At 57.5% G+C, this 21,973-nt stretch overlaps 2 protein-coding genes across 3 annotated transcripts; one reads left to right on the top strand and one right to left on the bottom strand.

Moving 5' to 3' along the window:
- The first annotated feature begins 3,188 nt into the window (after positions 1-3,188).
- Positions 3,189-5,916, top strand: NUDT18 (nudix hydrolase 18). The gene is made up of 3 exons (XM_029201500.1): positions 3,189-3,439; positions 4,366-4,579; positions 4,829-5,916. The coding sequence occupies exons 1-3, from the start codon at positions 3,278-3,280 to the stop codon at positions 5,422-5,424; spliced, it is 972 nt and encodes a 323-aa protein (XP_029057333.1). The 5' UTR covers positions 3,189-3,277; the 3' UTR covers positions 5,425-5,916.
- Positions 5,917-8,707: 2,791 nt separating this feature from the next.
- Positions 8,708-21,941, bottom strand: FAM160B2 (family with sequence similarity 160 member B2). Of its 2 annotated transcripts, none has more exons than XM_029203299.1 (17): positions 21,824-21,941; positions 17,272-17,350; positions 14,921-15,093; positions 14,155-14,259; positions 13,747-13,869; positions 13,302-13,529; positions 12,999-13,195; positions 12,585-12,693; positions 12,276-12,352; positions 11,726-11,915; positions 10,990-11,135; positions 10,740-10,868; positions 10,483-10,573; positions 10,136-10,279; positions 9,656-9,796; positions 9,343-9,443; positions 8,708-9,108 (listed from the first exon to the last, which is right to left on the bottom strand). In XM_029203299.1, exons 1-17 carry the CDS (start codon positions 21,866-21,868, stop codon positions 8,970-8,972), a joined length of 2,217 nt encoding a protein of 738 aa, XP_029059132.1. In that variant the 5' UTR covers positions 21,869-21,941; the 3' UTR covers positions 8,708-8,969. The 2 variants fall into 2 exon arrangements, with proteins under 2 accessions (XP_029059132.1, XP_029059131.1); XM_029203298.1 differs by having other exon boundaries at positions 11,726-11,948.
- Between the last annotated feature and the right edge of the window lie 32 nt (positions 21,942-21,973).

Here is a 21,973-nt window from a genome sequence, read left to right on the forward strand (position 1 = left end):
TTTTTTTTTTTTTTTTTTTTTTTGCGGTACGCGGGCCCCTCACTGTTGTGGCCTCTCCCGTTGCGGAGCACAGGCTCCGGACGCGCAGGCTCAGCAGCCATGGCTTACGGGCCCAGCCACTCCACGGCATGTGGGATCCCGGACCGGGGCACGAACCTGTGTCCCCTGCATCGGCAGGAGGACTCTCAACCACTGCGTCATCAGGGAAGCCCTCAAGTACATTTTTTAGACTTTTTTTTTTTGGCCGTGCCATGCGGCTTGCAGGATCTTAGTTCCCTGACCAGGGATTGAATCCGGGACCTAGGCAGTGAGAGCACAAAGTCTTAATCACTGGATCGCTAGGGAAGTCCTATTTTTATTTTTTTTTAGACTTTTAATTTTGAAATGATTTGAGGTTTCCAGTTGAGTCACAAAGATACTACAGAGAGTTCCCAGTTACCTTCATCCGTAATATCTTATAGAACTGTGGCACAATGATCGAAACGTAAGAAATTGATATTAACACTACCATTAGCTAAACAACAGATTTTATTGGGATTTCACCAGTTTTCTGTTTTAGGATCCACCCAACCACCTTACAGATGGCCTAGAGAGTAGATGTGGCTCCTGCAAGGTCACCCAGCAAGCTAGTGGCAGGGCACAGGCTGAAGCCAGACCTCCTCCTCCCCGTACTCTGGGCTACTGTCCTTCTCACCCTTCCTGCTTTGTCCAGGGCCAGGGCTGCTGCTCCTTTAGCCTCACAGACACCCTTGCCCCACCCTGCCTGCCCGGCCTGTTTCCGAGGTTGCCTGAGCTGCCTTCCTGTTCACATGCACGTGTGTCCACAGGCCCCAAAATGGCTGGTTCAGGCCTGGCTCCTGTGGGTGCTGGGAGCACTGCACCGCGGGGCCAACCAGTTCAGCCACTTCCGTCCACTGTGCTGCTCATCCACCCACACCCGCCAGTGCTCTGCCCTCTGTGGGCACGGAGGATGCAGAGCAAACCTGATGGAGACCTACCTTTGTTTCAGATTCTGGAAGTTTCTATCTCAGCCCCCCTCCCTCCCTTGGCTTTTCCAGTTCTGTCTTGGGGTCTCTCCTGACTCAGTCTGGTGTGTGCTCTGTCTCCCAACACCTTGAGAAAGTCTACTTTCTGTTGTCCCTCTCAGAATCTGCCAAGGCCTGGGTACACTCCCTCAAGGGCCTTCTGCCCGTGGGGCCCTTCACAGTTTACAACTGGTTTTCAAGTTTCTCATGTGCTCTTCATCACAGGGGTGACTAGGTCCACTTAACAGGAGAGGAGCGCTTTTCCCAGTGATAATGGGGGGAGTGGAGACACGGTCTGCTGCAGCCTTTGCTCTTCCGGTCAGTTAGGACATCTGGTATTTATCTTCAGCTGCCTCTGAGACTCTCAGAGCCCTGCCCAGACATGACCTCACTCTCTCTCAAATCATCCCTGGGAGGCAGAAAGGAGTCTGGGACTAACACTGTCCCCACTTCACAGATGGGAAAATCAAGGTCTAAACACACACACGCACACGCACGCACGCACGCATGTATGTGCGGCAAATACATCGTCAAGTTGCTCTGCAGTCCTGCGGGCCTGACTTCAGCCCTGTGAGTTCAGTTGTTTGGGACGTGACAGGGCTTGGATAGGGCTAGGGGCAGCAGCGTTCACCAACTGCCTCGAAAGATTGCGGGTCCCCCGGGGATACTCCACAGCCTAATCCAGCACCCTGCCTCCAGGGACCTTGCAGTAAGTTCAGTATGTGAGAAGGGCCTGAGGAGGCTGATCTGGTGTGGCTGGAATTCCCGAGAGTAAGGTCTAGTTCACGGTGGCCCTGGAGGCACATTTCATGAAAATGAGCCTTTGTGTGGTAGCAAGAAGTGCTGTGGCCAGGGGGGCCCAGCCTGGAGGGTTGGTGGGCTGCCTGGTGGTGGTGACCCTCGCCAGACAGCCCACAGAGCTCCTCTCATGATGTCTCACCTTCCCGACAGCCCTGGGAAGGAAGAGCTGTTAGGAGCATACAGGATGAGCGAACAGGCCCACAACTTACTCAGGGTACAGAGCCAGCCAGGGAGCAGTGGCTGGGCATCCAGCTCCAAGTCCAGCGCTTTGTCTGCTCCACCAAGCTACTGTTCCCCCAAAAGGGACATGCCCAAAGCCAGCAGGAGGGAAAGGGGAGCCCTCACTGGGGCTGAAGAGCTCAGACTTGGCTGATTTCAGCTTCATTCCAGCTGGCCCTGCCTTCCTGTCCTGAGAGGAGGTTAAAGGAAGCTCTGAGGAGGAAAGATCAGGCTGCGGGGGAAGCAGGAGCTCCCCAAATCAACCCACACACCATCTCTCAATATTCCAGGGCTCCGTTAACTGCGGGGGCGGGGGGCGGGGAACAACAAAGAGCAGGACGCGGCCCCTGCAGGGGAGAGGGCCCTGACCCTGCGAGGGAAATGCGGCAGGCAGGGCGCCGGGAGAATACTGAGGGCTGGGCAGGCTGATCTCTGCCCCAAATCCCGCCTTCCATCGCCAGGCACACCTTGAGCATCCCAGCTCTGCTCCCTCACTCCTCTGAGCGCCTGTAGCATCTCATGCCCAAACCAATCTTTTAGTCCTTGGCTTATAAATCAGTTGACTTTCCATTATATGTCTATGTCCACGTCTCCAACTAGATCAAAATCCCCTCCAAGGCAGGAGCTCGTGTCCTCCCTGCCACGTGACAGCCAAGTCCATTTTTAGTGAAGAAAGGTTATCTGGGAAGTGTCATTTCGGGCAAGGCCATGGTTTGTTTACGACAAAAGCTGGACAGTCGGTCCAAGCCTCGGGCTCGGGGACGTCCTCGGGCTTGTAACGTCACCGTCGCTGGCCGCTGCGGCGCTCCGCAGCCTGCGGGCAGGATGACATCATCGTCGGAACCGGTGCAGACAAGTGCGCGCGGGAGGAATTAGCTTGGCTGGCGGCGGGCTGCGCCGGGAAAGAGAGAGGAGAAACCGATACAGAGGCAGAAGCGGGGCGGGGTCCGCACTGCCAGGGCGCGGTGCCCAGCCCACTTACGGACTGTCCCCGCCCCTTTACGGACTGGCCCCGCCCCACCGTGACAGATGCGAGCCAGCCAATCCGGGCCGGTCGCGGTGACGCGCAGCCTATCAGCGGCCAGGGCTCGCCGGGCGCTTCCGCTTTGCGAGCGCGTCTGGCCCGAGTTCGCAGGGGGAGGGTGTGAGGGCGACGCGTTCCACGGTCACCCAAGTTCATCCCACCCGGCTTGGCCGGTCTGCGGGGGGCCCGCCTTCTCCCTGGGGACCCGATGGCCTCGGAAGACCTGGCAGGGACACTGGCGGCCGTTCTGGGGGGCCGGGGGCTGCGCGTGCAGAGCTATGACTCGGGGCCGGCCGGGGAGACGCCGGCGCAGGTGCGGCTGCGGAAGAACGTCTGCTACGTGGTGCTGGCCGTGTTCCTCAACGAGCAGGTGAGCGTCCGCCCGTCAGGCCCACCGACCAGGCCTCCCGGGCTCGCAGGCAACCCCGGTGGGGACAGAGGACATACCGGCAACAGCTTCCTGGTGTGTGGCTCTTCCCAGTTTTGCAAAGCACTCTCACAGTTACATCTGAGCCTTGTGCAGCCCAACCCTGCCATTGTCCTGATGTACAAAGAAAGAAACTAAGGCCCAGGAGCCTGCCTGTCCCATCCTTCTAGGCCTCAGTTCCTTGAGGCTATCTTACGCCTCTTCCTTTCCCCAGAATCTAGCACAGTGCCCGCCGCGGAGTGGGCTCTCTTAAAAGACCTGTCCAGTGCTTCAGAGACCTCCCCTGGGTCCCATGGGCAGTAACTGCACAACCTGCGCTTACACTCAGGCCTTCTGACCCCCCTGTGATGCTCTTTTTGGTGCTGATCCCTGTACAAGTGGCTGTGACAACAGCTAGAAGGGGCCGGAGCCATAGGTAGGAGTTGTACGGGGTGAGGGTTTGGGGTGTGTTTCAAAGTCTAGACTCCAGTGTGAGGACTGGCGACAAGCAGTTTATAAACCACAAGGGGAGGTGAGAGATATGCAGTGACTTATGCAGACACGAATCAGTGCAGGACACATGGCAGCCCTCGCTGGGAGGCCTAATGTCCAGCCCCTGAAGCAGCTCCCAGGAATCTTAGCCCCTTTCTGAAATGGAAACTTGAGTGCAAAGAAGGATGAATTGCAGAGGCAGCTGCAGTCCCCAGACACACAAGGGCCAGTCGTCTGGAGAGCGCAACAATTTCAGGGTGTCCCCCAGAATGTGGGTATTGAGCAGCTATAGCTGAGATTTGTTAGGGACCCAGGGCAAGCAAAGGCTGCTGGCTGTGCTGCTCCCCAGGAGCTCCCATCCCGGCTGTGGTGGGTGAGGATCCTTCCTCTCCCCTCAGGATGAGGTGCTACTGATCCAGGAGGCCAAGAAGGAGTGCCGTGGGTCGTGGTACCTTCCCGCGGGGAGGATGGAGCCCAGGGAGACCATTGTGGAGGCGCTGCAGCGGGAGGTGAAGGAGGAGGCCGGGCTGCAGTGTGAGCCTTTGACGTTGCTATCTGTGGAGGAGCGGGGCCCCTCCTGGATCCGCTTTGTGTTTCTCGCTCGCCCCACAGGTATGGCCCAGTGGATGGCAGTGTGGGCAGAGGGCAGTTGACACCGTTTCCCCAGCTTGTCCTCAGGTGAGATGAGCCCCCGTTCTGGCTGGTACAAACCTGGCATCTCCAGATTCCAGCCTGAGGACTTGACTCGGGCCCCCCCCTGGGTCAGGGCTAGATCCCTGGGTGGCCCTTTACTCTGCCGGGCCCAGCACTTCCCTCAACATAATACCTTTCCCCCTACCCTGTCACCTACATCACCCCCAGGTGGAATTCTCAAGACTCCCAAGGAGGCAGATGCGGAGTCCTTGCAGGCTGGCTGGTACCCACGAACCTCGCTGCCCACCCCGCTGCGAGCCCACGACATTCTGCATCTGATAGAGCTAGCCGCCCAGTATCGCCAGCGAGCCGGGCACCCTCTCCTTCTGCCCCAAGAGCTTCCCTGCAGTCTGGTCTGCCAGCGGCTCGTAGCCACCTTTACCAGTGTCCAGACAGTGTGGGTGTTGGTGGGCACAGTGGGGATGCCTCACTTGCCCATCACCGCCTGTGGCTTTGCTCCCATAGAGCAGAGGGGTGGCATCAAGATGGCCGTCCTGCGTCTGCTACAGGAGTGTCTGACCCTGCACCACTTGGCGGTGGAGACCAAGGGGTTGCTTGGACTGCAGCACCTGGGCAAAGACCAAACCGATGGCCTCTGCCTGAACGTGCTGGTGACGGTGGCTTTTCGGAATCCAGGTATCCAAAATGAGCCCCCGAAGGTTCGGGGCGAGAACTTCTTTTGGTGGAAGGTGGTGGAGGAAGACCTACAAAGCCAGCTCTTACAGAGGCTTCAGGAATCATCTGTTGTCCCAATCAACCGATAGGAGGCTGCCGTTAGTGGGCCAGGAGCTGGGTTCCCATGGGCAGTAATTGCACAACCTGCGCTTACACTCAGGCCGTCTGACCCCCTGTATGATGGCGTCTGTGCTTCAGAGGAGGCTTTGCCTCTGAGAGGCACAGGGGGTTGGTAGAGATCTTGTTGCATGGGGAGCAGGGCAGTTCTGGTTCCCAGGGGGACTTCCATCTCTTGTTGCCATGGAGCAGGTCCCTACACTGCATCAGAAGGGACAGTGCCTTCATCCAAGCAAGGAGTCCAGAGCTCGAGGACCCAGTTGCCCTGAGGACACAATGAGGGCACGACTCCCTAAGGGGATGTGAGGACTTTCTGGACCTGAGGTGGCACCTCCTCATCGTTTTCCGTGCCCGCCTCAGTAAGGGCCTCATCCAGATTTTCAGGCACTTAGAACGTGGAAGGGGTGCTGGGGGAGGTCATTGCAGGGGAGTGGGTCCCTGGCTGAGTAAATAGGTGTTGTTTACTTTGCCTTCCCGCCTAAATGTCTCTGTGGGTTGGAAGTGAGCAGGAAAGGGGGGCTGCCATCAAGAGAAGCTCCTTCCCTCATCCTGCTGATACCACCCAGGCCTTCCCAGACAGCAGGCGACACTGCAGGTGACCGGCTGGCAGGCTTCCTTTGTCCACCACAGCCTGTCTTGGGCCCGCTGGGGCTCCTTCATCTGCCTGCCAGGTGGGATGTGACTACATCCCCTCCAAGGTTTGAGCAGTGAGAAGGCCAGGAGAAGCTTCAGGTGGGCGAGGAGCTGTGAGAGCTGCCCCTGCCTCTCTCCCCCAGTCTTTCTGCCTGAGCTTCTCCGACAGATCCCTCCCGACCTCGCTCTGCCCCCCAGGCTCCTGCCTCTGCCTTGGTACAACTCCAGCCCAAAGCCAGACCAAAACCCTCTCTTCATTTCCCCTCAGCTCAGCTGAATCATGGTAGGAATTATTTTTAAAAAGAATTTTACTAAAGTTTAAGGGAAAACCAAAGGAAATGAGGAAAATATTTCACGCTACTTACTGCTATACACTCACCACTAACGTACAGGTTTTGTTCTGAGCAGAGAAATACTTGACTGGGTTTCCCTTCTGAAGTAACTCCACTCTGACACCGAAGGACCAGGATAACCTCAAAGCCCCCCTTCCCTGCCTCTCTGGGCTGCCATCTTGTTTTTCTGGCCTCTGGGGCTGTGGTAGGAATACTCTTGTTCCCTCTACAGACAGACGTTTTCCAAATGAGGGAGACAAACCCTTTCATTCTGGTTTCCCTTCTCTCAGCGTCTGAGAGACCCGCCGGTCCACATCCACATTGAAAGACAGTGATCTTCCATTATTTAGCCTATAGTAGTTTTCGACCCTGGGTGCCCATTAGAATCACCTGGAGAGCTTTAAAAACAACTGTGGGCCCACCCTCAGAGACGTGATTAACTGGTGGAGGGCGGGATTGGAGCACTGGTATTTTTAAAGGCAACCCACAGCGGGATGCTTTTAAAAAGCAACGAGGCGAAAGCCACGGATCAGGCCTCACTCTGCATCTTCATCTTCCCTGCCTTGGAGTACTCTTGGGGACCCCCCCCTCAGAGGGTCGCCACACGCATACACTTAGGGACAAGATCTTTTAAAGTATCATCAGGCCCACTGTTCACCACTAAAGCAGTCATACCGCTCACAACATAAACACTAAAAAGGAGACTTGCATACAGATGCCTCAGGTGGCCCATTCCCTCGTGGCGTCTCCAGGGCTGCCGGCTCTCAGCTGTAGGCAAGCCGCGCAAAAATAGTGCTGCTTGGCCAAGAGAGGCTGGTTCCTGGTAGGTGCCGGGGAACATCAGATCTGCACTGCCAGAGCCTGTCTCTGTTTACCACTCCCCCTCCGGCCCCCACCACACACACACTGCCCCCTTACACCCCTGTGCTGGAAAAGGAATTTAATTCGCCTCCCTTAGGAAGATGGGCCTGAATCAGCAGTGGAGCCCTGGGCAGAAGGACACAAAGGGTGCAGAAGAACAGGGCAGCTGTGTCCACACAACCACACCATTTATTGCCGTGCTGTCCAGCGGGGGACACGGTGCGAATGCCCGAGTGCATTGGGGAGCGGAGTGTCTGACTCCCAGACGCTCAAACGTTTTCTGAATCGAAGAGTCCAGACCCAATCCGCCCGCTGAGCTCGGCTCCCCTGTCCCACACCAACGCCCACGTGCGCACACACGCGTGCAGGCACGTGCACAGTGTCCTCCGGGGCAGCAGTTAAATCTTCCTCCGCTTGGAGGGATGCAGGAGAGGTAGAGGTCACTGAGTTTCCTCCTCTTTCACGTCGCCTCTTGGCAACCTGTGGACGGCTTCTAGAAGCAGCATGGGCAGGAAAATGAAGCGAGTGGGGCTCTGGCCTGCTCCTCCTCGCCCAGGAGTGAAGCCAGCAAGTGCAGTTTGCTGTGAGGTAATGCCTGGCGCCGCCTGGGTGCTCCTGCAGGTTGAGACAGATTCGGGCCGGGCCGGGTGGCGGCCCCAGCCGTGGAGGTCATGCAGGGAGAACCACACCATGACCGGCTGGCTGCCTGTGCCCCAGCCCCACTCCCCGGCCAAGCCTTGGGGTGGGGCCCACGGTCCGGTGGGCATCTTGGCCTCACCCGGACCCAGAGCTTCCAGCACCGCTGGGATTGAATTCCATGGAGAACCCTGGCAGGATGCTAAGGGCAAGGCCTGGCCTCCCCCGGTCTCTGAGCCCCTCTGCCCAGGTGTCGGGGACCTGCCGAGACAAGTTCAGAAGGCGCCAGAGAGAAACCAGCTGGAGCTGGAGCCTGGCATCCAGCCCCCCGGGCTCCCCAGGCCCTCTCCCACCCTGGCTGCAGCTGCATCGAGCTTCTCATAAGCGGCTGCCCCCAGCTGGGTGCGGAGCATGCTTTGGGCATTTGCCACGAGGCTGTTGGCAATTGTGCAACAGTCTCCAGGAGGGCTGAGCGGGAAGAGGGGCTTCCCCTGCTGTCCACTGCCGCTTCCCCAAGGGTTAAGCCAAGGCGAGAGAGAAAACGTCAAGTCTCGGCAGCATCTATGGTACTTGGTGTGGCAGAGACAGGGTCGTGCCCGCACCTCTCTGGCCTGTGGTCCTGACCAGCCTCAGAGCCATCAGCTCACTCCCCCTCGTGCCCCTGGAATGAGTCTCAGGTCTTGGCCTTCGCCACAGATGGCCCACAGAGACAGGTGACAGGCACAGGACACATGAAGCTCTGGGTCTGGGGGCTCACCTGGCCGTCACCCAGCTCCCCAGAGAAGGCCCCGAGGACACCATGCTGCCCAGAAAGCCACCTCTTTTGCTACTTGGCTTCTGATACCTCGGAGACCCACTCCTTGAAACCCAGTCTGGTGGAGCCAACAGGCCAAGGTCGTCTTGAGTTAACCCGAGAGTGGAAGCCCAGACCTCCACCCAGGCGGAGGTCCCCGGGATGTGAAGGAGACGGAGCCAAGCCCCCACCCCGGGAGGACAGTGGTGGCGGCAGTGCCAGGCGGAAGGCAGCTCTCGGGCAGAGGTGTCGTGTTGCTGGTTCAGACGTGCCCTTCCGGGGGTTCAGAGAGGCGCAGGTGAGGACCATGTGGGGGGAACTTGACGAAAGCGATGGCAGCCAGCTCTTTGCAGAATTCCTCAAGGACTATCACGCCCTGGAGGAGGGTCTGGTGGTCCAGCCTGAAGGAGACAGCATGGCGGGGGTCACGGCTGGGAGGTGTGGGGAGCGTGCCAGCGTGGTATCCCAGTGTCTGTGAGGGATCACCCGGCTGCAGCCACCTCTGTCCGTGAGGAACCACAGGCCTCAGCAACGGGCCCTCCTCTGTCCCCGGCCTGGCGCCTCCCGCACCCGGAAGCCCTGGATCTCCCACCCCAGGGCTCTTCCTTGGGCACCCGCTTCCCTCCGTTACTTACTGCCGCCCGGGGGCCTGGCCCATCAGGTGCCTGCGCACCAGCAGCAGTTTGCCTGGGAGCTGGGGCAGCCTCTGAACTCTCTGCATCAAGTCCCCGATCACCTAGAGCGGGAGCAAGAGGGGACTGAGGAGGAGACCGGCGACACCGCCGCAGGGCCCCTTGCTCTGTCGCACCATGGGAGGGGGGTGGTACCAGTGCTTTCCCCCGGAGCTGGCAGGGGTGCCCACTCCTGCAGCCCCCAGCACCCCTGTCCTGTCCCCTTCCCTTCCTGTCCTCAGCACTGGCATGCTCCCTCTGGCCTGGGCATCCTTACCCTGACGAGCACAGAGAACAGGCTCCGGCAGCCAGGGGCCAGGTTGATGTAGGGATCCAGGAGGTACTCGTGGATAAGGGGGTGGGGGAAGAGGGCGAGCCGGGACAAGACTGAGGTCACTTGCAGGTTCAGGCTGTACGGCTGTGGGGAGCACGGTGGACGAGCAAGGGTTGGCACAGGCGGTGAGCACTTCTGCGCCCCCCACCCCCCAGCAAGGCGCCTGGCCAGTGTGAACGCACGCGGGGGTTGGAGATGCATGTGATGTGTGTGTCACGGGTTCCCTGGGGCTGAGGACCAGGGCACGTCAGGGCATGTGGAGCAGAGGCGAGACGGGGCTTCCCGCCTGGGGAAAGGTGGCGCTTGAGGAGGGTCGTGGAGCCAGAGCAGAGAAGATGACTGGACCCCCATGGCTGGGCCCTGCTCTCCTGAAGGACTCCAGAGGCCCTCGCCCTGTGGCAGGGGCCCAGCCCTGTCGGGCACCTGTTCTAGAATCCGGGATATGCGGTCGAACAGCATTCGGAGGAAGTGACCCTCAAAGAAAGGCCGTTCGGGCTCATGGGGGTCCAGGGGTGGGGGAGCTGGTGGCCAGCCCCAGGGCGCCACTCGGGAGCTGCACTCCTGGAACTGAAACAGGAGGGGAGAGTTAAAAGAGGTGGACCCAGCGGTCAGGAGGCACCAGCAGACAGAGGGAGCCACGCAGGCGGGTGGGGCTCGGGCACTTGGCCGGAGCTGGGAGCACCTCGGGCGGGAGATCGCAGGAGCAGAGTGTATTAACCCCACGCTCTGAGCGGTGAGAACTGGGCGCCGGCAGAGGCCTTGACACTCACCAGTCCGTAAGCATCGTGGACGTACGTGTCATATCCGGTCTCCTCCAGGAAAGCCGAGGTCTTGGCTTCCTCAGGAACGAGGCAGAGGAAACTAAGAGACAGGACCCTAGGTGTGGAGGTGTCCCCGCCTGGGCCGCCCTGCTCTCCCCGCTCCACCTCCAGCCCCGAGGGAACACTCTCCCAGCTGCACCCCAGCAGGGCTGTGGCCAAAGACGGAACAAAACTCAGGCGGCTCAGACTTCCTGACCTGCTCCTACCTGTTGACAACCTCGGTCACCGCTGTTTTGCCATCGGGGTTGGTGACGGGGGCAGGGGGAGGCTTCACGGAGGGTTGAAAGCCAGAGTCAAGGAAGCCATCCGTGAAGTAGGGGTCTTCCTCCAGATCTCTGTGCCAGGGCAGACGAGCGAGGCACCAGTGAATGCAGGAATGGTGTGGGGTGCTGGGGGCCGGTGGGGGCGGGGTCCCGAATGGTCTGAGGCCTCCCCGAGGCACTGAGTTTCACTTACAGGGTGTCCTCGTAGCTCTCGGGCTCGGGCGAGCCCCGGGCCACGTAAGGGCGGCCCTCGAGGTGGCACAGGACCAGGCTGTGGATGATCCGCTCGTGGGGCTTCTGGAGCAGCTCCTCGAACAGCCGCAGCGTGGCGATGCTGATCTGGGACAAGAAGCGGTCAGCAGGACACCCCTTCCCCACCCCGGCCTCTAGGGGTGCCTGGGAAGTGGTCACCCAGATAAGAGGAGTCCCCCTAGGAGGGGGTCACCTCCTCCAGCCGGGGGCTAAGGTGGCAGGTTTTAAGGGGAGCAGATGGGTGTTGGCCCAGGAACCAGAAGTCTGGCTGGTCCCTGTCCCATTACTAATTTGAGGTGTGGTATCAGGCAAGCCCACTGGCTCCTCGGAGCCTTAGTTTCCATGTCTAACAAATGGCCCGGAGCTGTCAGCTTCAAACAAGCCAAATGAATATAAAAGCATTTTGTAAGATAAAGAGTGCCATCACAAGTATGTGATCACAGAAAATTAACTGTGTGACAAAAGCAGTTTGGCTACCAATCACTGGGTCACTGCCTTTTTCTGCCTTTTTTTGGCTGGGGGCGGGGGTGGGGGTGGGGGTGGGGAGTTGGATTTCAATGGCCTCAAAGGTAGAACCACCTGGAAAGCTAATGCAAATGGAAAGAAACTTCAGGAAGTCCCTTGGGCAGGGGTTGGGGGCCAGGGAGCGGTTAGAGAGGAGGGCCCGCCCGCCTCACCTCATCAGAGAGGTGGTCGCAGTGCCTGACGAGGTGGCCGCCCAGGGTGTGAGGGCTGTCCTCGGGGGCTGCAGGCTGCTGGTCCGTGCCCAGGAGGAAGGCCACGGCCTCCCGCAGCAGCGCAGGGGAGCGGAGCTGGCGCAGCATGGCGGTGAGCAGGGCGGTGGAGGTCAGGATGCTCTGTTCAGACCTACAGGCAGGGCGCGCTGAGCCAGGCGGGGCCCTTGAGACCAGAGTAGGGGCAGGGAGGGAAGGGGTGTAGGGGGCAGCACACTTTCCTGGTTCCCTTGCATTTTCGGCTGGTATTTCTCTGCTCACACCCCACCCCCTCCTGAGGTCCTATAGTCCAAGGGTGGGAGGCCTTCGTTAGCCCACGTAGCTCTGAGCCACGAGGGTGTCAGGGGAACAGGCAAACATCAACTGACGGAGCCCACAGACCCCCATGACCCTGGACAAGGAGGTCCCTGGTCTCAGGCGCAGGAAGGGGCTTGGTGGGGTGGGTGGTTCGCCCAGACTATGGCTACGCCCAAGGGAACTGCACAGAACTTACACATGCAGGAGCTGGGGCTGCAGAATCTCCACAAATAACTTCTCAGCCACAGACTTTGCCAAGGCATCCGAAACCACCTGGGCGCCAAAGAACACGTCTCAAACACATTTTACCTCCGATCGACAATTTTCCACTGAGAAACAGCTGTGTCTTTGCCCAGAGCCTAACAACAGGTAGAGGGTCTCTGCTGACCCCGGGCCCCACCCAGCTCCCAAGAGACCCCCTGGGGCCTTGAGGTAGAGACACAAACAGAGCACCATGAAGCGGGGGACACCCAAGGAGAGCCCTGCCATCGCCAACCCCACTCACCGTGTGTGCCTCTGTGATGAGGTGGTCGCAGTAATCAAACCAGCCCAAAAAGGCAGCCAAGGTCTCCTTGCCGGGGAAGGAGACCTCATCAGACGGGGCACTGGGTAGCCTGAGGGAGAGCGAGGGAGGTCTGTGAGGCCTGCTTCAGCTCTGTCCAGGAAGCTGGGCCCTTTGGCCCTCTGCCCGAGAACCTCTGTTGCGGGGGGTCAGTTCTACTGGGGGCTCTGAGGGCAGAAGCCAAAGTGATGCTTTCCTGGAAGGCAAGAAGGCCCTTGGGCATGGGCTGTAACCTCAGGAAGACGGTGGCCAGCAGGGGTCCCCATGCCCCCTGGAAAACAAGAAGAGCCGCTACCGGGAACATGACGGGCAGGGCTTCTGAAGATGCAGCCCAGCCTTCCCTGGCCGAGCGCCTACCTCCAGCTGATGCCCTCTAAAGTGGCAATGTCTGCGGGGTCCAGGAAGCTGGGCAGGGACTGGTACAGCTGGCAGAGGTGCTCGACGATGGCAGGGCAACAAGGGCTGCTCTGCACCAGGTAGGTGGCAGCTGCCTGGGAAGCCACGCTTACCAGGAGCAGCAGGTTCTCCTGGGCCTTCAGGGCCACCCGACCTCTCTAGGGGATAAGGGTACAACTTCAGTGACGTGCGGCGGATCCCCCAAGTGCCCTCCCAGCAACTCGCCCTCCCCATCCCTGCTCCCTGCGTCTCGGCAGCCGGCACCTTGCTCTTGCACAAGCCAATCAGCGAGGTGATGAGGTTGCTCTCCCCAGTGCCTCCATCTGGCTCCTCGGTCTCAGCAGGCAGCTGGGTGCTCAAGGCCCGGGCCCCCTGGGCACCCCTGTCAGGAGCTTTGCTGTGGGGCTGCTCCTCGTTCTTGACGCCAGCTGCCTCTCTCGGCAGGGCGGTGGCTTCTCTGGATGCCTCCTTCCTACCAACGGTCTTTCTACCCTGCAAGGGAGGCTGCGTGAGGCCAGGCTGTGGTGCAGACCACGCCCCATGATGGCCCCTTGGGAATACGGGGTGGGCGGCTTCAGCGTGGAGCTGGAGGGGAAGCTGCCTGAGTGCCTCCCCGGTTCCTGCTCCATCCTTCTGCTTCTTCAGAAGGGCCACGAGGGATTGCCCTGGGGTCTGGGCCCTCCCGCTCCTGTTCCCCAGAGGCGCTCACTTCTAGAATATAGGTGAGCAGGGCTGGATCCTGCTGGATCTTGGAGCAGAGGACAGTGGTGAACTGCACCTCCTCCTTTTCTGTGAGGGATCCAGGAACTGTCCCACCAAGTCGGAGAAGTTTCTGGAAGCGGAGCAGGACAGAGACAGAGGGGAATGGGGTGGCAGGGAAGAGAAGGAAGAATGGGGCGGCAGAAAAAAAAAACCCGTGCACGACCGTGGGTTCAGACTCAAACCTGCGGCACGGGTCCTGATGGAGAAGCTGGATTTGGGGGCTTTCTTAGAGTCTCAGAGGGTGTTTTTGTAGAGAAAGGTCCGGTGCTTTGGGACTGGCCTAGGAGCACCCCCTAGCTTTTCTTGAAAGCATAGGCCTCACCCCCAGACACCCCTTAGCTTCTGGGTCCCTCACCTGCACAGGCCTGTGGACGCTGAGGTAATGCAGGAGGGGATGCTGCACCTGGGCCAGAACCTTGCTGAAGAACTGGAGCACCTGCTGCCGCATGCCTGGCGGGTACTGCGGGTCGGGGGAGTGTGCCTGTCAGTCAGGCGGCGAGGCCACGCCCCCGCCCGGACCGCTCCGCCCCTCACTGCGCGGAGGGGCCTTCTCCGCCAGCCTCCCTCCCTCACGCTTGGAAACCGGCCTCCTCTACGCTGCCAAGCCCGCTTCCTGCTTTTTTCCTTTTTGGCCGCACATGCGGGATCTTAGTTGCGACCACGGATCCAACCGTGCCCCCTGCATCAGGAGCGCGGAGTCTTAACCACTGGACCGCCAGGGAAGTCCCGCCCCCTTCCTGCTTTATTTTCGTCCATAACCTTGTCCTTATTGAACATACTATACGTGGGCTCCTTTGATTATTCTGCCTCTCCCCACTAGAGTTTTCGCCTGTTTCAATCACTGCCGGGTCCCCAGTACCCAGGACACAGACTGGCACACGGCTGGTCCTCAGTGCATCTTTGATGAACGAACGCGGACTGAACAAAAGGAAACACGTCCTCAACCCCGACGACAGCGAGAACACGCCACCAAAGCAAATAAGCAAGGGCCCGAAGCCTCGGGGTGTTCTGAGACAGCCTCAGTGCCCCGCCCCCAGTGTGGGCACCGGGAGGAGCACAGGTAGACCTGCCGGACACCGGCTCAGGTGGAAAGTTCCAGAGGCACCCGGGGTCCTGCCCACCTCGGCCTTGCCCAGCGTGCACAGGGTCTCCAGGATCTTGTGCTGCAGTAGGTACTCCAGACACGGCCCCGCCTCACCGGCCGCCGCCTGCTGCTTCTCCTCATACACCAAGATGTCCAGCATCTGTCTCAGCCGCCAGGGAATATCTGTTTTCTTGGCCGGGGTGTTTTCATCTAATCAAGATTCAGCAAACAAGGTGAATGGGGTGAAGAGGCGCACTCTGGCTGGATGGGGTCAAGCCCACAGGGCCTAGGGGGCGGAGGGAGGTGGAGGCCAACTTGGAGCAGGCCAGGTTAACACTTTTCGTCAAAGACCAGAGAAAAGGGGAGTTTACAGTTGATGCCTCTCTAGTTAAAAAGACAAAAGACCTCCTAGATGAAGCCCAGGATACAGCCCTCTGACGGAGCATGTGTGCAGGCCCCAGCACTTTATGAGAGGAAAGCAGCACCATTTTTTCTCTGAACCCTGGGGCCTACAGAAGGACACCTGCTAGGGCTTCAGGCCTGCTCTGGGCCTGAGTGAAAAGCTGTGGGCTCAGGGGTCTCTGTTGTATTATTTAGAAGCCATCTTCGATCAGCTTCCAGACAGATAACCTCCTGGGGCCTGTTTATGTCTCTTTTATACTCAAGGAAGGCAATACTCTATTTTTTTTACAAAGCAAAAAAAAAAAAAAAATCCATGCATGACCATGGGTTCAGACTCAAACTCACTGCACAGTGCCCAGGTCCTGATGGAGAAGCTGAGTAGTGGGGTTTTCTTAGTCAGTCTCAGAGGGTAGAGTATTTTTATAAAGAACGTTTTGGTACTTTGGGACTGGCCTTGGAGCACCCCCTAGCTTTTCTTGAAAGCATTGGCTTTTAAGCAGGGCAGCTCACCTCGCCCGCCCCTGCATCTCCGGTCCAGGGACCAGTCTGGAAATTAACGGATTGGGCCCAGGTGAAGCCCCAGGTGGACCCAAGGCAGTTCTAGATCTTTTCCTAGTCTCTGGTAGCTTGGGGCTCCCTGCCAAGAGATCTTCAGTCTAAAAGCTGCAAACTTCCAGATGTAAAATAAGTCCTGGGGATGTAATGTACAGTATGGTGACTACAGTTGATAATACTTTACTGTATGTTTAAAAGTTGCTAACAGAGAAGATCTTAAAAGTTCTCATCATAAGAAAAAAAAATGTAGCTATGTGTGGGGACAGATGTTAACTAGGCTTATTGTGGGGATCATTTCTCCGTATTTCCATGTACTGAGTCAGTATATTCAATCGATTACAGCAATTATATTGGCTTGGCCAAAAAGTTCGTTCGGGCTTTCTGTCAGATGCTACAAAAACCCAAACGAACTTTGTGGCCAACCTAATGTGTCCATTATATCTCAGTTTAAAAAAAAAAAAAAGGGATCTTCAGTCTAAAGCAATTGTTCTTAACTGGGGGTGATCCTGCCCCTGCTCACCAGGATATGTGGCAATGTTTGGAGAGCTATTTATGGTTATCACAATGGGGAAGGAAGGGGTGCTACTGGCCTTTAGTGGGTAGAGGTCAGAGTTGCTGCTAAACATACACTGTACCCCCCCCCAGCCCCCTACAACAAAGAATGATCCAGTCCAGGTGTCACCAGTGCCAAGACTGAGGAACCTGGTCTAACTGAACGCTCAGAGGGTCCCTCAGAGTGTCCAAAGGCCACTTTTAATTTCTTGGGTTGGCTCAGGCTGGAAAAAAAGCCTTTAGGAAAGGTGCAGGCTGGAATCAAACCCCAGTCTGAACTCCAGGCGGTGGAAGGCTAGGGATGCAGGAAAGGTTACCTGGCAACCAGTGCATCTCCACCAATCCCAGCATACTGACTACAAAGCAGCCAATGAGACGCTGCCCCCTCGGTGAGTGATCCTGATGGGCCCAGATGACCCAAGGCTTTGGCTTTTTAGAGTGTTGGCTTGGGGAGAAGGACCAGGTGTGCTACATGCCTTGCCAGGTCTCTACAAGAGAAATGCCCTGTAAGTTGGCTCATGGAAAAGAGGAATTTATTCCATTTCTTTTCTTTAATCAGTAAGCCCTAGGCACAGGGCCCAGGCACTTGGAGACTGAAGGCCTGGACATTCTGCCCAACTGGAAGCTGGGGGCAAGCGGCATTCAACCTCTGGGCTGCAGAGTCAGGCCAGTGAGACCTCAGCCTCCCTGTCCCCACTCCTACCTCACACAGGTCCCCTCCCAGAAGGTCAGGGTGGGGCAGCCCCCACTCTGAACTCGTGAGCAGCGGATGTCACCTTCCTCAGGACACCTGCATCTCTGAGCTGCAGGGTGACTCCACCCACACCTTCCTCCCTGCTCCCTCCAGGGATCCCTGCGCGGAAGGAGACCAGGCCCCACCTGTGCTTTCAATGTAGTAGTTCGTGATGCCCTTCCAGTGTTCCACGAAGGCCTCCAGCAGGTCAATGCTGGGCTCCCGCTGTGGAGAGAGCAGACACAACCTAAGTGGTCGCCGCACTCATGAGAAAGGACATTCCGGGGCTTCCCTGGTGGCGCAGTGGTTGAGAGTCCGCCTGCCGGTGCAGGGGACACGGGTTCGTGCCCTGGTCCGGGAGGATCCCACATGCCGCGGAGCGGCTGGGCCCGTGAGCCATGGCCGCTGGGCCTGCGCGTCCGGAGCCTGTGCTCCGCAACGGGAGAGGCCACACCAGTGAGAGGCCCGCGTACCGCAAAAAAAAAAAAAAAAAAAAGAAAGGACATTCCACCAGCTGCTAAGTGTCGGACGTGTGCTAGGCCCTGGAGGAGGCACCGTGATCGTGGGTTCTCAAATTGAACAGGTAAACATTTTCTCCAGGACATTTGCACATGGTCTCCGTATCTGCCAACAATCTCCTGGTTCCTTTCCTCAGACCTCCCTCTCCCTCCTGGAAATGCTGTGACATGAGCACATGTCATGATTCTATATCCCCTGTCCCAGAGCAGCTAAGACTGATGGTAGGGGAAACAGACACAGAAACAGATCATTTCTATATATCGTGGTTATGCTACAACAGAGATACATAGAGGGAAACAGGAGAGCACCACCAAAACAAAATCAAAATGATACAGATGGAAAATGTGGCAAAGACAAAGCTTTCAGGTCCCTCTTGGTCTGAGAGTCTGAAAATCCGGGTTGAAGGCCACGACAGCTCAGTTCAGCCAGATGGGTAACGTTAGCGGAATATTAAGAAAGTGCCTTACTTATAATGTGCTGCATCTTTTGTCCACGGCTACAGGCCGTGCACCCCTAGCTCCTCTCCGCTCTGCTCCTGTCCACATCTCCTCTGACTCCTTCGATCGCCCCGGGGGAATTCTGATCTGCTGTGAGCAACCCCCGAACCTCCTCCCTTTCCCAAAGTGCTCTCTCCATTTCCATGCCCCAGCTGGAACTAACCTTGAACTGGTAACAACCAGTTCCCCTAAAAACTTCTCCAAAAAAGCACATTTCTTCTCTTTTCTTGCAGGGTAAATTTTCGCTGGAGAAAAATGCATAGTCCCTACCTATATCCCTACCTCTTAGTCTTTGCTCCGACCACTCCTCTGTCCAGGAGGCCCCGTATCCCCCTATACCTGTCTAGGTCCTAGCAGTCCCCAGTGAGGTCCAGCTCAGGGCCACCACCTCCACAAAGCCATCTCTGCGGCCCCCAGATGCATCTCTAAATTCATGCTTTACTGCACCACAGGACCGGGTGTCTCCTCCTTCCATAACTCACTCAGTAGGTATCTGTTGAGTGCCTACCACGTACAAGACACCATGCCTGATGTTACAAGCCATACAAGGCTGTCTAAGAGCCAGTCCTCCAGAAACATGCCGTGGAGGAGAATATAAAACACGCTGAATAACTCAACTACTGAAGTAGTGTGAGAACACAGGAGAGGTGGAGAATGACCTTCGGGCGAAGAGGGGTCACTTCCAACAAATGGAACAAAGAGGCTTTACTGAGGTCGTGCGGAAACCAAAACCTGAAGAGCTGGGTCTGATTTCAACAATTAGAGAAACAGGAGAGACATTTCCTGCAGAAGGAACTTTGCAAAGCATGTCGGGGCCAAGGATGGATTGATGAGTGTGTGGGGCCTTGAATTTCTTGGCCAAACCAAGAAGTCTGATTTTATTTTTAATTAAAAAAAATTTTTTTTGCAGGCCGCCGGGTGCAGGTCAGTGACATCAGAGCTGTGTGAGGAAGAGTCATCTGGCGGGTGTGTAGGAGACACAGGATGAATGCTTAGAAGACCATTATGACAAGAGGAGGAAGCAATCACACTGAATCAGAGGCCTTGAAGTATTCCCCCAGCCTTGGCGGCCCAGGCAGTCTTGTCTTCTCTCAAAGTTCGCTGTGGGGACCACGACTCTTACAGGAGTGGCACCTCGCACAGTCGTTCCAAACACACCATCCATATGGAGTGACTGCATCTTATCACATTCTACGTGATGCTATTATTGTTGAGTGAGCAGTCATCTCTGCGGGAGACTGTGAGCTTCCTGAGGGCCAGGGTTCTGTTGCTGCCTGCCCCTAAAGGGCTCTGCACAGTGATTACTCATTGATATTTACTAAATATCTCAGCAAACTCCTTCAGCCCCTTCCACAGTTCCTTATCTCTGGGAAAGCCCTCTGACCCTTGACCACGCTACAGTCATCGCACAAACCTGTGATGGGGTCTCATCTTGCCTTAAAATTCATTTATAGTCTCCTAAAGCCTTAAGCTGGACTTAAATCAAAAAACAACAATCCAGGGACTTCCCTGGTGGCACAGTGGTTAAGAATCCACCTGCCAATGCAGGGGACACGGGTTTGAGCCCAGGTCGTGGAAGATCCCACGTGCCGCAGAGCAACTAAGCCCATGCACTGCAACTGCTGAGCCTGCGCTCTAGAGCCTGCGAGCCACAACTACTGAGCCCGCGTGCCACAACTACTGAAGCCCGTGCGCCTAGAGCTTGTGGTGGCAACAAGCCACCACAATGAGAAGCATGTGCACCGCCAATGAAGAGTAGCCCCCGCTCGCCACAACTAGAGAAAACCCGCACGCAGCAACAAAGACCCAACGCAGCCAAAAATAAAAAAATAAATTAAAAAAAAATCCAGCAAGAAAAGGAGAAACAGGAGAACAAAGGTTAGCCAAAACAGACCGTTAGAGCTAAGAAAGCAGGGGGGTAATCTTTACCTGAATCTGTTATTAGCTACTGTAACTCCAGCCCAAGGAAACTGCACCAAATGATTAATTTTTTAAGATAATATTATATTTACAAATAACACTAAAGATTGCTATTCTATTTTGTCAGAAGAGGGCAGGAAGGAGCACTCTTCCTCCTTAACTAGGAGTCAAGCAACTTGCTGGGGGTTTTAACCCGGTGACCCAGCCCTGGGAAGATCTATGCTCAAGCTTGGGGGTGGGAGGGAGAGGGGTCCCCATCTCTCCTGATGGTCGCACGGGGACAGCCAAATTTCCAGGGCGTCATCTATATGTTGTTGTATACTGAGGGGCCTAAGATCACCTGCCTAAAAATATCCCCCTTGACCAGCAATACTCCTGCAGCCACTGACACTGAAATTTCCACATAGGAAGCATGAGAAATTCACTTCTCAGGGCTAGGGTCCTGTCTATCCAGTCCACCCACCTTGTGTATGGAGCTTTCCCAGAGAGGTATGAAGGAGTGTCAGATTACTTTCTAAAATGACAGTTATTTTGATTGGGGATGGGGAGGAAGGGAGGAGAGATCATTTTGGAACCCCCTCTGAGGTGGGATGGCCGGAGGCTCCTGAACACCAGCAGGGCAGGCCTGGGGCGGGTGGGAGAGGAGAAGGAGCTGAAGCTTTTCACTTTCTTCACAAGTCTGCTTAAGGCTGAGACTGTTCTCACCCATTAACAAGCTCTGATTTGGTGTGTGTGTCGGGGAGGAAGGGGATGCAACCCAAGGGTGTTTCTCCTGAGAACATGTGATACACTCAACTGATCAATTAGGGGGAGGGTTTATACTGTGAGACAAAAGAATTGTTAACTTTACTGGCAGAATCTTGGCAGGGTTGCTTTAACTGGAGGGCATCCCGCCTACCCTATCTAAACGGCACTTTTATCTCGCTCAATGAAGAGAACAGCCGCCGTGGGCGCCTCTCACCAGCCTTCAACCCCAACAGAAAATGGCAGAAACACACACTCCTCGTCCCCGCTGGCCGCCCCAGGCCGCACCGCAGCTGGCCTCTCCTGACTCAAGGTCAGTGGGGCTCGGGCTGGCCTGGTGTTAAGACAGTATTCTGGAAACCGCGCTTGTACCCTGCAGACGGCTGTTTCCTGGGCCAGGCGACCCCCTCCCCGCCCCCCGACTGTATCTGTACCCTTCCTGGGGACTTGGCCAGTCCGGAGCCTGCACTTCCCAAGTCCAAGGTGAGAGGGCAGAGTGCGCCTGAGCGTGGTCTTGGAGGCGGCCGAGGGCTCGGAACCAGGGTAAGGGGCAGCTATTTTTTAAGGCCGGGTGACCAGGAAGGGAGGAGCGTGGGGGAGGAGGAAGGCACCCAAGCTGGGGGAGGGGCCTTGGGGGGAATTTTGGGAAGAAACTATTGGGTGACTAGGGATCACTCGGCACAGAGGAGTTTGGGAATTGGAAGAGACTTGGGGAGCAGGAGAAATAAACAGGAAGCAATCCGGGGAGAAGGGTTAGGGGCCGGAGCGACCTGGAGAGGAGCTGGGAACACGCACGATTCGGAAAGAAGCCACTGGAAGCGGGGAGCGCTCCGCGGGAGGGGCGCGGCGGGGGAGCGAGGAGGCCCGGGAAGGGGCACCACGGCCCGGGTGGGGGGGGTGTCCCTTCCTGGAGGCGGCCCGCGCCCTCCGCCCGCCCGCGTGCCGGCCGGCTCCTCCCCCGGCCCCGCGCCCGCCCTTCCGGCCCAGGCCCCGCGCGCCGCAGCGTCCCCGGCCTCACCGCCCCCATGGCCTCCTGCAGCAGCGCCCCGAGCCGGCTCAGCATGACGGCGGCCCTGCTCCCGGTTCCCGGGCGGCGGCGGCGGCGGCGGCGGCGGCGGCGGCGGAGCTCCCGGGCGCAGGCGGCGACCCGGAGGCGCGGCGAGGGAGG

This window comes from Monodon monoceros, unplaced genomic scaffold (assembly GCF_005190385.1).
Source record: "Monodon monoceros isolate NGI ecotype Baffin Bay Population unplaced genomic scaffold, NGI_Narwhal_1 Super_Scaffold_5, whole genome shotgun sequence".
Taxonomy (NCBI): domain Eukaryota; kingdom Metazoa; phylum Chordata; class Mammalia; order Artiodactyla; family Monodontidae; genus Monodon; species Monodon monoceros.